At 44.2% G+C, this 17203-nt stretch overlaps 1 protein-coding gene across 1 annotated transcript in view; it reads right to left on the minus strand.

The window, feature by feature from the left end:
* Positions 1-17203, minus strand: part of LOC146829236 (sodium- and chloride-dependent neutral and basic amino acid transporter B(0+)-like) — a 393036-nt gene that overhangs the window by 191608 nt on the left and 184225 nt on the right. The window contains exons 7-8 of the mRNA XM_085607866.1: positions 16858-16998; positions 16513-16741 (exon numbers count right to left, since the gene is read on the minus strand). Of these exons, the coding sequence (XP_085463992.1) occupies positions 16513-16741; positions 16858-16998 (370 nt within the window). The remainder of the gene's footprint in view (positions 1-16512; positions 16742-16857; positions 16999-17203) is intronic.

The following is a 17203-nucleotide window of genomic DNA, read 5'->3' on the forward strand; positions in this document are numbered from 1 at the left end:
GCCTCGGGGTGTCGGACACAGTGGAATTTCCACTGATACCCTAACAAAAGTGAAACGTGTTTCATTAATTCGGATGAGAATGGCTGGCCGTTATCTGAGTGAACAACACGTGGTAAACCGTATCGTGGGAAGAATTCTCGAACCAACTGTTTGGCAGTAGTCGGGGCAGTGTAATCTGAAACCGGGTATGCCTCCGTCCAACGGGAAAGAGCACAAACAACTACGAGAACATATTTGAATCCTCTACATCGTTCCATCTGGATATAATCCATCTGGAGGACTTCAAAAGGGTGATCAGGAGGTTGAAATCCACCCTGTTCTACGGGAACGCTTTTTCCTGGGTTGAACTGGCAACAGATCATACAGGTACGAACTTTTTGTTTGGCTGCTGCTCGTAAATGTTTATTGAACCAAATGTGTTGAATGCTATCTAGCATAGCTTTTTCTCCTAGATGTGCGGGACTATGTACAGTGTTAATTATAACCTGGACCATTGAATCAGGAAGGAACCACACAGACTTTTCCTTCATCATCCATCCTTGATCCGTTTGGATCCCTCTAATTCAGTCCATTTCTTTATTTCCTCTGGTGTAGCATGTGTCTGTATGTCAATTACGTCAAGAGTAGGATCTTTAACCGTCATACAATGTGTTGGCGTCGGGACTATTGTCTTTGTCATGTCGGATGTTTGAGTTTGAGCAGTCTGTTTAGCTGTTCTGTCAGCTAGATCATTGCCTTGAGAAATGATATCAGTAACTTTCGTATGAGCTTTACATTTCATAATTGATATTGCAGTGGGTAGATGTATTGCATCTAATAAGGCATGAATGAGGGGTCCGTGCTGAATGTGGGCACCGTGGGAAGTTAAATAACCTCTCTCTCGCCACAGCACGCCAAAGTCATGTACAACTCCGAATGCATAACGTGAATCAGTGTATATGTTGACTTTTTTATTTGTGGCTTGAATACAGGCTTGTGTCAGAGCGATGAGCTCTGCGGCTTGAGCTGACAAGGTATTTATGCGATTTGTTTCAATGATTTCAGTATCTGTTGTGACTGCGTAAGCAGCCACTAACTCTCCTGTACCTGTTCTCATACATGAACCATCTACATACAACGTCAGGTCTGGGTCTGACAATGGGACGTCTGTTAAGTCTTGTCTGGGTTTCGTCGTGATTGTAATAACTTCAATACAGTCATGGGCTAGTGGGTCTGTTCCGATTACTGGCAAAAGTGTGGCAGGATTCAATGTGTTACAACGTCTGATTTCTATATGTGGCTGAAACAATGTTAACTCGTACCCTGTAAGTCGCGCTATAGTCAAGTGTTGTGTTTGCGTTCTATTCACAAGGACCTCTACTGCATGTGGTACTTGAACTGTCAATGGATGTCCTAACACTATGGCATCGCTTTGTCTGATTGCTAAAGCTGTTGCTGCCACTGATTTCAGACACGCAGGCAAAGCCTGAGCTACGGGATCTAATGTACTAGAAAAATAAGCACATGGTTTGTGTGCTCCCGCTTGTTCCTGTGTGAGTACTGACAAGGCAGTACCTTCACGTTCTGTAACAAAAAGTGTAAACTGTTTACTGTAACATGGCGTTGCTAAGACAGGTGCTTGACATAAAGCTTTCTTTAAGCTTTCAAAAGCTTGTGTATGTTCCTGAGTCCAAGGGAGAACAGTCGATGTGGCTGCCTCCTGTGTTGTCAATTGAATGAGTGGTTTTGCTAGAAATGCATACTGAGGGATCCACTGCCTACAATATGAAGTGAGGCCTATGAAAGCCCGCACCTCCTTTTGTGTCTTTGGTATTGGCATGTTAGCTATTAACTGAATGCGGTCGGGTGTAAGCTGCCTTCCCTCCTTGGACAGCGAGTGTCCAAGATAAACAACTCGCTGGACACAGAATTGCAGCTTAGAAGGGGACACCTTGTGCCCCTTTTCGGCTAGAAATTGTAAAACTGTCAGTGATGCTTTCTCACATTCGGGTTCGCTTCTAGCGGTGATCAGCAGATCATCGACATATTGAAGCAAGGCAGTGTTAACTGGCATGTGGATACTGTCGAGTTCTCGTTTCAGTGCTTGGCTATAGATGCTGGGGCTTTCTGTAAATCCTTGAGGTGCGCGGGAGAATTTAAAGCTACGTCCATTTAAACTAAATCCGAACAAATATTGGCTTTCCGGATCTATTGGGACGCTGAAAAAGGCATTCTTGAGATCAATTACAGTAAAGAATGTTGCTTCGGAATCAATAGCTGTCAGTAATGATGAGATATCTGGGACCACAGGGAATTGTGGCACAATGCATTTGTTTAATTCGCGCAGATCAATAACCAATCGATATACTGGCGGGGCCTTCGGATCTGTTCGTTTAAGAATCGGAATTATCGGTGAATTACATACATTGGAGTCTGTTTCCACAACCACTCCTTGGGCAATGAGCTCGTCAATGATTTGCAGTAAAGCCACTACAGCATCTGGTGGTAACTTGTATTGTCGCATTCGTGGTAGTACCACTCCTGCCTTTAGTGTGACTCGATATGGTGTAATATTCATGCAACCAACATCAGTAGGGCCTTGTGCCCATAGATGTGTAGGTAAAGTCTGCAGTCGGGGATCCATGTCTCTAGACACATAGTGACCTTTAAAATCACGTAAAAACAATCTTACTCCTTCCGGAGAACAACATATTATAGCTCCTAGAGCTTTCAGTGTTTTTATTCCTAACAAGTTTTCTGGACATGATTTAGTAAGCAATAAATCTGTAGTTCGGGTCAAAGGTCCTATCGTAAGTGGAAGAGGTTGTGACACTTCATTAACAATAGGTTTTCCTGAAAAACCAAGGGAAATATTCTGTGAGCCTGAGAGGGGTGCCCCTGGAACTTCACTACGTTTTATAGTTGTTCGACTTGCCCCTGTATCGAGTAAAAATTTTCTGTCTTGGCCTAATAATTCACTATGTACATAAGGTCCTTCTTGGTCTACAGGGACCTCGATAAGGGGTAAGTCAACTTCCCTCTCTAGGCTGGTTCATGCGTATCGCTGGTAATCAGGATAGTCATACTGTGCGGTCTGGTACAGTTGTCGTGTCGTGGTTTGTGTGGCAGCAACAGGCAGCGCTGGTGCAGCTGGCACAAACTGTATAGACTGTGGTGGAGCTGGCATGGACTGTGCATGCTGCGGGGCTCCTTGTTCATTCTGATCCTGTCTAGGTGGCCGTGGTCTTTCTTTTGTATTACCTATGGCGATATTATGTTTCAAAACTGGACAATCGTGTACGTAATGACCTGGCTTTTTACAATAATTGCATGTCCCTTTTACAGGCCCTGTTGAATCACTGGAATGTGTCGTACCCTTTTTATGTCCTTCAGCTGGAACTGTCTGGGAGACTAGCATTTTCATTTTCGTGTCTTTCATGCGTCTTTGTTCATGTTCTTGTTCCTCTCTAATTCTATTGTGATGGTACTGTAACATTTGTAACATTTGTGATGGGGTGTTACCTTGCCAGGTACTCTCGAATTTTAATACTCTGTTCTTCACTTGAGGCAAGGCATTTTCTACTAATTTTGTCACAAACAGATGTGGGTATGATTCGCTACTTGCTTTTATGCCACTATTTATACCAAAACATTTTTCAAATCTGGCATAGAAATCACTAGTGTCTTCATCTTGCTTCTGTTTACAGGCTGAAATTGTACCCCAATCTTCCTTTTTCGTAGTTAATAAACGTGGCAGTACCTGTACTAGTAAACCTGGTAGTGCTTTAGTTTTATCCCCAAGTCCTGCTCCTGCAGTTCGGGCCTTTTCTTCTGCTTCTAATGCTGACCATTCTATCTTTTGGTCTCCTACCTCCCACTCTTTTTCCCTGAGTTTTTCATAAATGCCAGCAGGCATTAATACCTTTAATATTGTCATAATGTCGGGATAGGTATACTCTCCCATGAGTAACATGTCTTTAATTTCTCGGTGAAAACCTGCTAGGTCTTTGTCATGACTGGGTACCACTTTCTTCATTTCTAACAATTCTATTTTCGATATGGGCGTATATACAAATACGCGTTTAAACTCATTGTCCTCGCCTTTTATTGGGTGTACTTCTCGTAAGGGATTCTGTCTGTCCATGTAATACGTGGTTCTTTCCTTGATGGGCAATGAGGCATGTTCTGGGCATACAAAAAGAATGTACTGTTTTCTTGATTCTAGTATTTCTTTAATTAATTTTGTACCTGAACCTCTCCATCTATTCATGAGTAATTCAGTCAATATATCAGGTAAGGGACCAGGATCCGAATGCTGACTCTGATATAGTATAAGGAGTTGTTGAATCATATAAATCCCAGCTAAACGCTGTTCATCTGGGGTGAGATTCAAAAATGTGTGCGCTACTGTATCATCACCATACTTTCCGGGACTGGCAACCCAATGGACGGCTGACCTGGCTAATTCTTGTTCATCCATAGAATCGAGAAAATGATAACCCCTTCGTTCTCGGAGTAATTTGTCAGCTGCTTGGAATGAATGCTCGTTAGACCTTATATTAATTATAGGTGTTTGGAAATTCCTGTTATTATCTGGACATATCGGACGTATCGGGTCAATAAGACATCTAGTACTATTACAAGATCTTCCTCTACCTACATAGGCTATGGTGTCTGACTGTCCTGTGGGCAGTCCTGATCCTTCCTCCTCGCTTTGTTCGAACTGGTCTACCGCTAATCTTTCTTCATGTAAACGTTCTATTTCTTTACGGATCTTTCGGCACATGGCTATTATACAATTTTGCTTATCATGTCTCCCTTCTGATATATTCTGGCTCCATCTGGTAAGAATTTGCATTGCTTCCGGGTCTACCCCCGGTCGTTCTTGATTTCTGATCACACAATTTATGAGGAAACGTAACAGTTCCCCCTGTATCTCCACTTTCTGGTATTCCATAGCTCTGTTAATACATTCAGAATCTCGCCCTGTTTGAACAAAATGATATATATTATCTAGATGCGCAGTCATTCCTGGTAACTTCCCTAAATACACCGCGGCTCGTCTGATACGTAATGATGCCATGATCATTTCGTCCTCTTTGCCGGGCACAGGGTCATATCTACAATCTACAAGAAGTTCCTTAAGCGTACGGGCATTTATGAGTTTGGGGGTACGTGAATGTGCTGACTCTTGAAAGGTAAGTTTATTTATTCTGGGTGGCGTAGAAAAAATGTTGGTAGCACCTCCCGTAGCCCCGTCTGGGGTATCGGGCGTGAAAGGATTCGTTGAACGTGATACAGCAACTATAGGTGTGGATACAGCTATAGAAGTAGCTGTAGGAACAGATGTAGAAACAGATGTGCTTGCCGGAACTTGTGTCAGGACTTGTTGCTGTAGAGATACGGGTACTGGATCTTGGCGTTGAACCTCCCTGGCAGGCGGTCTATGTGGGACGGGATTAGCATACTCGGGAGCTGCGTCATCTAAATATGAGGAAAGAAAAACGTCTTCTGCGGTTCTAGGATGCCCCTTAGGATGTGCTTTTATTGGAAACAATGGGGTTGGCAAGTCTTTTGGTATCTCCGGAGTAGCCTTAGGTAATCCTTCGGCCAGAAGGGGATACATACCATTCATAAGGGCATTTCTTTGTCTGTCTACTTGTTCTGATTTCACTCGTGTACCTTCTTCAATTAATAGATTTTCTCGGACTTTATTTGAACTTTCTTTATTCTTCTCTTCCTGTCGGAGTGCTTTTTCTGTACGTCTATGAGATTCTTTACGCCATAACTCAATGGCGTCTTTCTGTGACTGTCTGACTTTCCTTTTCCATAACTCTTCCTCTACTTTCATGATGCACTCTGCATCCCAGGTCCCAGCTGCGGGCCACCTCTGACTTTCTGGTAATTCCTTGGTGTAGTCTACCCATAAATCAAGAAATAATATAGCGTCTAAGCCATGTTTATGATACATGAAGTACCCTGGAGTGTCCCTAGGAGGAATAGGAACGGCTTCTTCGAGTACCCCTTTTCTTGTTGTGATCTGCCTTAATTTCGAAAAGAGCGGCATATTGAAAACTGATCTAATACTTGATTTTGAACAAACTTAATACAGTAAACACAATAATGAACAGTCATTCACACCACAATATGCAGAACGTACTTAAAACATTTAACATTTAACATTTACCTGAACAACAATAATGATGACGATCTAAGGAAAACTTAATCACTAAACATAATACTCGACATTAACTGAATTATTCTGAATTTATATACTGATATACTAGATATACTGCTAAACAGTACAGATACACTGCTGAAACAGTGCAGACCGGATTTGTGTACCCAAACCCGTCTTGACCGGCACAACCTATGTGCACGTCAGAACGCCTCCCCAGTAATGGTACTCACCGGGTAGCTCGGAAACGGAAGGCCTCGGAAACTGAACTGAACTTGAACCGGACTGGACTCGACTCGAACACTTCGGAAACTGGACTCGACTCGGGACTTCGGAAACTGGTGGGCCTCTGTATACCTCGGATCTTGCTCTCTCAGCTAGGCTCTGGTCGGGATACTTCGCACTTCTCACCGCCTCGTCTGGGTGTTGATCGCAGCCTCAGTCGCCCCCGCTTGACCGGAGGGAGATACAGGAAATCCTGCTGGTACGCGTTATTGTCCGTCCAGCTGTGGCAGGAGACCGGGCCTGCAACGCACCGCCGGCGCGTGAGATGAGAAAGTGTCCCTATTCGGGCGCCATTCATGTGGTAAATAATTTAATTACCGGGACTTAATTTGATACAGAAACATAATAAAATAGCTCAGTAAATAAGAGGCAGAATCCGTGGTATTAGAGGTTCGGAATGGGCTTTATTCCAATGGTCGATTATAATCGGTTGCTCCAAGTTCCATCACCACGAAGGTTCAGGAAGTGAAGTACATACGTTATTGACAATCAATCACTTTTATACAATATGCATTACAGTGAAACAAATACAAGAGGCGTAACAATTGATAGTATGGATAATATATTCGTGCGTAGCAAAAATAGGCGTAACTGGGTGTGATTTAAAGAACGTCATCAGATGTGATGTCATAAGAGGGTGGTTCTATGAAAGAATTTCGCAATGTCAGCAGAAATACTTGGCAGAAATGCGCGCGCAGCAGCATGACGTGTAATTGACGTGCAACTAGGGGGTGAAGGGGACTTGACATTTAGCTCTACATGTGGCGACAGAAGTCTGGAGGGTCAAGTCAACCTAATCCCAAATCATATCTAACATCCTATGTTTAAAGAACTATGTTATCCAAAAGAGAGGTCTCTTCGAGTAGAATCTTATTCTATACTGACTATACTGACTGTTAGTGCGTGTACAAGCGTCTAAGTGTCTACACTAGATGCGAGGGCGGAAATCTTCCATAGTAATAGGGCTATGAATTACTTGCATAAAGACAGAGAAGCCGGGCCTTTGCTCGGTAGCTGGAAGAATGTTTACTTAAACTACTAGACAGGAATGCATCGGGCAGGGAACGGAGCAGATAATTTCGAAGGTGAAATACAGTTTTTGGCAGAGAATAGGCTGATGTCAGGCTTCGTGAGCCGCGCAGAGAAGGAGACAAAGTTCATGGTCACAGATGCAGGCTCAGACTGGAGCTTTCAGAGGCAGAAGGCAAGAAGAGTTCGATGACAAAGTCAGGGCCTACTTGCCTGGACTGTAAAATGGCATAAGTGAACCATATAAAGCCGGTGGCCTTTCATACTTAGGAATGGAATATCCGGCCTATTCATGGCGGATCTGACAGAGGACATGTTGACGGTGGACGCACATGTGTTTGCGTCTTCATAACTGGAACTGGAGGGAACATACATGTACTTGTGATTCATACATGGAACCGTTGGGGTCCAAGATAGGGGACATAACTGGTCAGAAAAATCCATATTTCCACAACTGGGACACGTAAAACTTAAAAAAACAAGTTCTACTTTTTAAATACGATGCACCTATCCTATGGGGTTTTATGGCCTCCCATAGGGGTGGCTTATATGTATTAAAAAGGAAGGCCTAGGCCCGACAAAAGTTTTATTTTGCTTGGTCGAATTGGCAGTTTAAAACTGCACTACGGGCTGCAGTGGTAGGTTCAAGACATGTTATGTTAATATTTTTATAGAGCATGCGAATGCCAAAATAAATAGCGTCTTGGCGCTAGAGAATATATAGTATTCTGAAAATAATTGCTGGGTAAACGGGACCTAATTAGTGGCCTCGAGGGGGAGCCACGTTTTTGTTTTCTGATATTTAACAGATGGGGCTACGCCCTGCGATGATCTGATAATGCATTCTACCATATACATATAGGATGGGAGAAGCTTCTTCCTCCCCAATTTGCCTTCCTAATTCTAGGGACAGCTACCTTGTTAGCAGTAGTGGACCGTAGACTGCGAGTAGGTACAAACTATTTAAAGATTTTTTGGAAGGAGCGAGGGCCAAACTTGTGTTGGGCTTTATAGGCCCAACACAGGGCCTTGAACTTAATCCACTCTGTGATAGGTAGTGATTGCAGGTCTGCGATGCTCTGTGAAATAGAGCTAAATGTAGGAGCTCCAACAACACTCGAGCCACACCAGTTTGAAGAGTTTGTAATTTGCTCAGTAAGTGCTGCTGGCAGTCTACATACAAAGCATTCCAGTAATATAGCCTTGGGATTACCACCACTGAAATTACTGTTTTTCGCTGCTCTAAAGGAAGAAAAGGAAGGATTTTTTTCAGAATTTTTAATGTGAAGAACCGGAGGAAGATATTTGAAAGGGCTAATTCAGTAGATGGTAAAATGGTTGGTGCAGCCCCACTAAAGTGTTTAACTTATAGGCCCTGGGGACATTTAGTACCATATACTGGAGACTTTTAGGTAAATTAAATATGCCAATCAAGTGTAGGGCAATTATACCCTGTTTTAGGGAGAGAGCACAAATAAATTGACCCTGGTTAGCAGTGGTAAAGTGCACAAAGTCCTTACCGGCAAAACCAAATTCAAAAAACAGGAGGGGTGAAGGCAAATGTTTTGGGGAAGGACCACAGAAAGGATGTCAGATCTAACATGTGCCCACCCCCCAGCTGAAAGTAGGGCGATTTAACCATCCTCATGGTATTTCTCATCAGTAAGGATGAATAGCCTGGAAAGACCGTCGGCACTGGAGTGTTCAGTCCCAGGATGGTGTTCCATGATAAATTCTATTCCCTGTAGGGAGATGAACCAAATCAACAGTTTGGGATTCTCACCTCTCATCTGCATTAGCCATGTGAGGGGTCTGTGGTCTGTCTGAGCCTGGAAGTGGGTCCAAAACAAGTATGGTCTCAAATACTTCAGTGCCCAGACAACTGCAAAGGCTTCCCTCTTAATTGCACTCCTACTCTGTTTCCTGGGCACTAGCCTCCTCCTAATGAAGGCTATTGGTTGGTCTAAACCCCTCTTGATTTAGCTGACAGAGCACAGCTCCTATGCCTTGCTCTGAGGTGTCTGTCTGGAGAGAAAAGGTCATTGGAGGTGTCAGGGGCCCTGAGAACTGGTGCTATGCACATAACCTCCTTCAGGGTGTCAAAGGCTTTCGGGCAGGTTTCTGTCCAGATAACCTTCTTGGGCTGCTTTTTAGAAGTTACCTTAATTAAGGGGGCAGAAATGGTGCCATAGCTTTTGACAAACCTCTTGTAGTATCCAGTGAGGCCTAGGAAGGAAGTCCCTCACCTCAGTCTCTGTCTTGTGGGGTTCCCAAGCAGGATGGTCTGAATCTTGGCTTGGAGATGCTGCACCATGCCACTGCCCATTTGGTGTCCTTGATAGAGCACATATCCCTGCCCTATCTGGCACTTTCTGACATTAATAGTCAGGCCTGCCTGCTGCAGGGCCTGAAGTACCTCCTGGAGGGTGAACAGGTGGTTATTTAAGCTGGAGCTGAAGATTGCAGTTTCATCCAGGTAGTTGGCACTGACCCACATGTTAACCAATCTCCAGAAGGTGGCAAGGGCATTCTTTAACCCAAGAGGCATTACCCTAAACTTGAAGTGGCCCTCTGGGGTTGAGAATGGTGGCCTCTCCTTGGCCCCCTGGGTTAGGGCAATCTGTCAGTACCCAGTGGTCCAATCAAAAGTACATAGGAACTTGGCAGCTCCCAACCTTTCTATGAGCTCAGGGGAGGGCATGTGCAGCAGTCTAGGTGGCTGAGTTGAGTCCTCTGTAGTCCACACAGAACCAGTTTTCTGGGGTGGCACCCAGTGGTGCAGCCTTGGGTATCAGTACTACTGGACTGGATCATTTTCTATAGGAGGGCTCAATCATACCTCAAATCTAACTTATTGAACCCCTTGTACTTGATGGTGGCCCCCACTTTGTCAGAAAGTCTATGGGTTGCATTCTTGACAGGCATGCTGTACCCTGTGTCAGTGTCATGGGTACACCAATCAGTGAGTCCTTGGGCCATTGAGAAAACAGAGGTGAGCTGTGCCAACAAGTAGAGACATTCCTTCTGTTGCTCTGTGGCCAGTAGAGTAGAGAGCAACTCCCTTCACTGACCCATCTCATTCTTTAGAAGACAGAAGGTCGGGGAGGGACTCTCTCACCTTCTTACCATCATCTGTCACCAAGAACATAGTGACTTTGGACCTTTCAAAGTGGGGCTTAAGGTTTGTTGCATGCAGTTCCTAGATATCTTGAGGTGCGCCGGGTAGGTGACATCCTTTTTCTGTTCCTTCACCTCATAGGGCCCGGTCCACTGGCCCTTTAAGGCCTGGAGGTCCACTGGCTCCTTCACCGATATCTCCTGAACAGGCCGATACTCCACCACAGTGGCTTCATAGTCATGCTAGTAGTTCAAGGCTTCCAGGCTGACCTCTAGGTTCTCAGTGGCCTCTTTCCAGAAACACTTCATATGAGACTGGAGGGCCAAAATGTAGCTCACTAAAACTTGGAGGGTTTCTCTGGAGCCTGCTCCCACCCCACCTTTACAAGGCTGAGAGGTCCACATACAGGGTTTCCAAACAGAAGTTCAAAGAGACTGAACCTTACACCCTTCCCAGGATCTTTCCAAAATGCAAAGAGAAGACATGGTATTCGAGATTCTACCGCATGGATTCTGGCAGCCCCATAATCACGCCTATCAGGGTTTTCTTGAACCTCTCAAAAAGTGCATTGGTCTGGGGTAGGATGGCGTGGAGAACTTATAGGTTACCCCACACTCCTCCCACATGGACTTCATGTAGGCAGACATGAAGTTGGTGCCCCTGTCAGATACAACCTCCTTGAGGAAACCCACAAGGATAAATATTTCCATCAGTGCCCTGGCCACTGCCAGAGCAGTCACCAAAGTCAGGGGTATGGCTTTGGGGCACTGTGTTGCATGATCCACCAAGACCAGGATGAACCTGTTGCCTAAGGCAGTTCTGCAGTAGAGAGGTCCAAACGTGTCAATGCCCACCCTCTCAAAGGGTGTTCCCACAATGGCAAATGGAAGCAGGGGGTCTAATGCTTTACTTTTTACTTTACACTGACTTGGCAGCGTATGGAGGATCTGCAGAATGCATCTGATTAGATCCTCATCCTAGGCCAATAAAAGTGGGTGACCAAATGGTCAAAGGTTTTGTCCTGCCCCTGATGTTCTATAGGGGAAATTATGAGCCAACTCCAGAGGGAAGGCCAGGTAGCACTGGGGGACCACCAACACATGGGATTTGAGGAACCATAGGCTCATAGTAGAGGAAACCATTCTCTTAATGGATTAGATGATTACTAGAAATGTCGACAGCTGCCTGGGCCTTGGCTTACCATCATAGACCCTCTCTGCTGGGGTTGGCCCCCTTCAGTTTGCCACCTGGATAACTTATGCGGTGTCCCAGGGAAGCTATGTCTTCCCCTGTAGGGTCCGGGGATCAGCCTCCTCACAGATGGGGAAACATCTGGAGTGAGTTACCCATGCCCCTTGTCCCACCTCTGCTTGGCAGGTACCTAGGCCATTTTCCAGGCTTTAGATCATTCTGCCTTCCCTGTCTGGCTGTCATGGTCAGTGTGTTCAAGCACACACACTCAGGAAATGCCAACATCTCCAGGTGAGATCTGAATTTCACCTCTTTCTAGGTTTTGTGCTCTAGGTTATTCCATAACAGACAGTGAACATGCATAGCTAGGCTTACAGATACCTTTAAGGATCCTGAGACCCCCCCCATTCAAATTGATTAGAACCACTGGATAGTGGCTCACTTGGTTGTCTGTTGTCACAACCAGGTGGACTGCATCAGAGACTACGTGCTCTGAGGCTACCAGGTGACACCTAACTATAATCATACTGGGTCTCGTGTCTCTCAGAGCCTCTGCTGTTGTTGGTGACCCACTGCCTATACCTTTTGGATTGTCAAGTATGTAAGACCTTGGCACCATGTCCTTGTCACCCAAAGACACTAGGATCACCCCTGTATTACCCCCAACACTAACTGGGGACACCTCCTTCTTGAGAACTACACTGGTCATTCCTCCAGTAGGCCCACCAGTGGTGGGTTGCTTCCTTCGCTGACAAATGGGATCCCCCTTAAAGTGTCCATATTGGTAACACTCAGTGTATTTGGGCTGTAAGTAGAACAGGGGCTTCTTTCAATTAAAACCACCTATCTTTTTTATACTGGGAATTATTTCCCTAAAAACTCTTTTGGAGGCTTTTTCAGAGCTCTTTTGGTTTTCCTTGGCTCCCCCCTTGCCTATGGTAGGGACCCTATTCAACCTTTTGGTGATCCCCGTCAGGTACCTTCTTTTGGAGCCTGGTTCTGAGCCAGACGTCTGCTTCTTTGGCAACCACTCTAGGTACAGTGAGCTTGGAATAAACTAGGTGTTGGCACAACTCTGGAAAATCTTTACTAAACAGTTGCTCTTTCAAAAGACCAATTGTACAGCTAATCACAATTACACACTATACTGCTCTTCACCCAGCCATCCAGTGCCATAGGATTATACCATAAAATCCATCCAAGACTGGTTAGACGGCTTATGAACATTTCTAAACCTCAAACTGTACTTTTCTGGGGTAAGACCATATTTCAGAACCAGGGCTTCTTGCATTCGGGCATACTTCATCTGGTTCCGCTTTCTCAGGCTTGTTAGGGTACCCCTCCCTGAATTGGGTGTATATTTCAAAAGACTAGCCCATCAATCCTCCACAGGAATTCTGTGCATCTCTAAGGCCACCTCAAAGTCTTCAAACCTTTTATCAATATCATCTTCCACCACATAGATAGGCACCAGGTTTTAGGGTTTGTGGGGCCGTTTAGCTTCCTTAGGCACTTGATTGTTGATGCCACCATAATCACTGGTCTTGTCTTTTAGACCATTTCCTTTTGACACACTTCATGAGCTAGCAAGGCCATTTTCTTCTCCAAAGCTAACCTCTTCTCCTCCATGGCCAGATTTTAACCTTCAGCAGCCAGCCTCAGTTTAGGTAGCTGCATTTTCAGTTCTCTCCCAGCCTCCATGTCCTCTAACTCTTCAGGTGTCAAGTCACTTTAGGGTACAATACTCCCAGCCCTGGATCTGGCAGGAAGCCTAATGCCTGTGGGCTTTCCTTTGGCTCTGAGGCCATGATCAGGAGATTATGTCCCTCATTCTCCATTTTATTCTCCCCTTCAACATCATCATGATCCTCCTGCCTCTGTGATGTAGCCTGCGAACCTTTTCCCAGGCTGTGAAGGCTGCCTGGTGCTACAGTTTCTTGGTGCCTTTTGATAGCTTCATCCTTCTCTCTTACCACTACTTTTTCTGCTCTACCACAGTGAAGCCTTCAATGATGTTGCTGAGATCGCCTTACATTCTTTCAAAAGTCATGGTTGCTAAGAATTAAGCAGGAATTTAATTCGGAAAAAGTAAAATGAAAATTGGCCAATTATAAATCAAGGAAAACTTGAAAATCAAACATAAATTTTTATGTCAGATTATACTTGGAATTTTTGGTTTTACACAAATCACTGAGTAGCACTCCGCAAACACAAGTGCTGAATCCCACCGCTGAATATCAATATAGGAAATGTGGTTATTAGTTGAGAGGGATGAGAGCCCCACTCTATTGATAATCACAATAATTGTCAGGGTAAAGCACAAAAGTTACTAAAAAACGTGCTTAACCCTTTGTTAGCTTGACACAAAAGCAGTTAGACTTAACTTGGAGGCAATTTGTAAAGTATTTATGCAGCGCTTAAACAGTAACAAAGTGAAAACACAACACAAAAACTGCCTCAAACCAATTTAGAAAAAATAGATAATGTTTTAATCAATAACATGACACCCATACAACAAAAACCCAGTAAGCGGAGCCAAGCATATGCATTTTTATAGTTTGAGATAAAAATAGCACCTAAAAGCTCAAAGCGCCAACCGCAGTTTACTGGTTGTGGTACACCGGGGCAAGGTCAAGAGCTAAGGGTAACAACAATGGAGCACGGGTTAGATACAGGAAGTGGGTTCGGCCCTATGGAAAGATTTAACTTTGTACTTAGAAACTTTTCAAGAGAAAAAGTGTTTGTCAACGAGTTATCCGAGGGGCAAGCTGAAATTGAAGAGGGGCTCAATGACACTGATTGCTCAAGAGCGGGGTGCCGGTGTGGTAGTCAATTAAGGAGGCAAATCTCTGAGCAGGCATTGTTCAAATGTTGTACCTAGGAAGGCATTGATGTTGACGGGTTGCTACTCGGCATTAGTCCTGATGAAGCCCTCTATGTTCAGACTCTAAAACTTTCTGGGAGCTAGTTCTCCTTCAGCAGGTCAAACCAGCAAGCTGATTCTAACCGTAAATTTGATGCCAATGGTTATGACTTCGACTGTGATCCCGGTCTCGGTCGCTTCTCCAAGCTGAAAGTTGGCAAACAGTTTCTAAGTTTCAGATTTTGCAGAGTGGACAGGGTCTATGACATGGGGAGAATGACTTGAGTGCTAGGACACCTTCCAACAGAGGCCAGCAGCAGGGTGCAGGGCATGTCTAATTGGTATTGGTCAGCTGGGCAGTTGCAGGGAAAGGGCCTCTGGAAGATTGTTTTGTTTCTGTAGCTCAAAGAGGAGGTATGCCTACTGACACTTGGAGCCACTTTTGGAAGCCTTTGCTCAAAGCAAGCAGGTTCAATCTTTCAGACAGCAGGGCAGTCCTCCTTCTGATCTTCACAAGTCCAGGAGGGTTCTGAGCGAGATCTCTGGGGTCCTGTTTTTTTTTACAAACTGACAACCTGTCGTTGGAGGGCAAGCCTTTGTCCACAAGCTAAAACAGTTCCGGACAGTTTCTCCACCCCCACTGGGTTTGGTACCATCCTGACAAGAGAGATAAAGGGGAGGCAAGCCTAGGGGTGAGCTTCATCTGCCAGTGGCAAGGTAGGCATTCCTTGAAGCTCAGTAAGGTCCTGGGTACAACCCCATGGGCCATCCTGTCATGGGAGGGCACATGCACTTTCCCTTTGGTTAGCAGGGGTAAAATGCACTGAGTCCTACAGCCAAACAATATGGGGTCACTCTGCAGAAAGGGCACATTTCCAACAAATCCTAAAACAAAATCACATCTCCCCACTTAGCGTCTTTCAGCGAAGTGATGCATTTTCTCTCCTGGATATATGCTTACTAACATCAAAATATCCCTGAAGTCCAAGCATAAAAATCCAAAATAGTAACCCCTTGTGTTAACTGTAGATCTCTCCTATACCTGCACTGGGAGGGTCAGTAAAAAGCCAAGACATCCCTGAGCATTAACAGGAAACTCCTCCCCTCAACCAACACTTGCCCTATGCCTCATGCAGGGCACAGTTTGACAGAATCTCCTGACCTCTGTTTTTGAATTGGGTAAATTTATTTCTATAGATTTTGTTCAGTTACAGAAGTCCCACTTGGCAGGCCCTAAGATGCTCCTCACTTCCAAGCTAGGCACTATGTGGCCAGTCCTTTGAGGTGGCAAAACGAGAACAGACTGCACGAAAAGTTAGTATCATTCCAAACACTTGTATGCCACTGCATTGCACTACTACTGAGGTCAGCAGAATATATTTCAGATCTAGTACGTAATTTCTGTAATGGTAATTGGTAACTGGAATCTAACTTCGCCACTGGTATTTTCATCCCGGTTTACCGATCGATTGCAAATTTGGTTTGATAGCTTTTTTGTTTATCAAAATTACAAATTAAAAGGGCCTTATTATTTTGTTTGAAGACAAAGGCAGAACTATGTCCTACAACAGAGGCCAGCAGTAAAACATATGACTTAAAATCACATGCATATGTTTTAGAAGCAGGTAGGACAAATATATCCTTTGCTCTGGCTTCCCATATCAGTTCAGAGGGTCCACAAACAGATATTTTTAATTGTCATGACAATTCGAAAACACGTGGATGGGGTTTTTGTGAAACTGTACCTGGTCCGGTTATGGCAATCATAAACTTTAAAAAGAAAACACAATTGTCTGTACCCAAATTATGCAACAACATATCTCCAGATTATATTACATTGACTGTAATCATGGTGATAGTATAACTTACCTTCTTTTGCTACAGTGTCAACAGTTTTTCCTGACACAAAAGCCATATGTCCCAGGATAGAAAATATCACAAATCCAGCCAGCAAACTAGTCAGAAGGTTAATAAAACAGATGACAAGGGAATCGATGTAGCAGTTGTTGTTAAATTTATTGTATGATGAGAGAGCCAGAAGACCTCCACAGGCAGTTGAAAGAGAGAAGATGGTTTGAGTAGCTGCATCTTTCCAACTCTAAATCAAAAATTGGTTTATATGAGTATTTGTACAATTTCATTTGTTTTCACAAACAAGAGTACAGTTGATATACTGACGATAGCTACATATTAAGATTCACTTTTAAACCTTACCTCAGCGTTATAAAGTTTTGAGATGTCGGACTTGGCTCCAATGAAAAAGTTAATTCCATCCACAGCACCTTCTAGGGTAGCACCACGTACTAGGAGTATGATTAAAACAACATACGGGAACAGAGCTGTGAAATACACCACCTGCCAATCATAATACAGGATAATGATTATACCACTCACCATATTACAAACACAAAGTGAAATCACAATTTAACTTTTGCTTGAAACCAATAACACTTTTGTAATGAAGAGGCATTGGACAAATTACCACACTGATTGTTTAGTAACCATGATGTTGTGCAGGTGCATATGGAAATAGAGAAATGTGATCCTGACAAGGGAGTTG

Source organism: Triturus cristatus, chromosome 5_2, assembly GCF_964204655.1.
Source record: "Triturus cristatus chromosome 5_2, aTriCri1.1, whole genome shotgun sequence".
Taxonomy (NCBI): domain Eukaryota; kingdom Metazoa; phylum Chordata; class Amphibia; order Caudata; family Salamandridae; genus Triturus; species Triturus cristatus.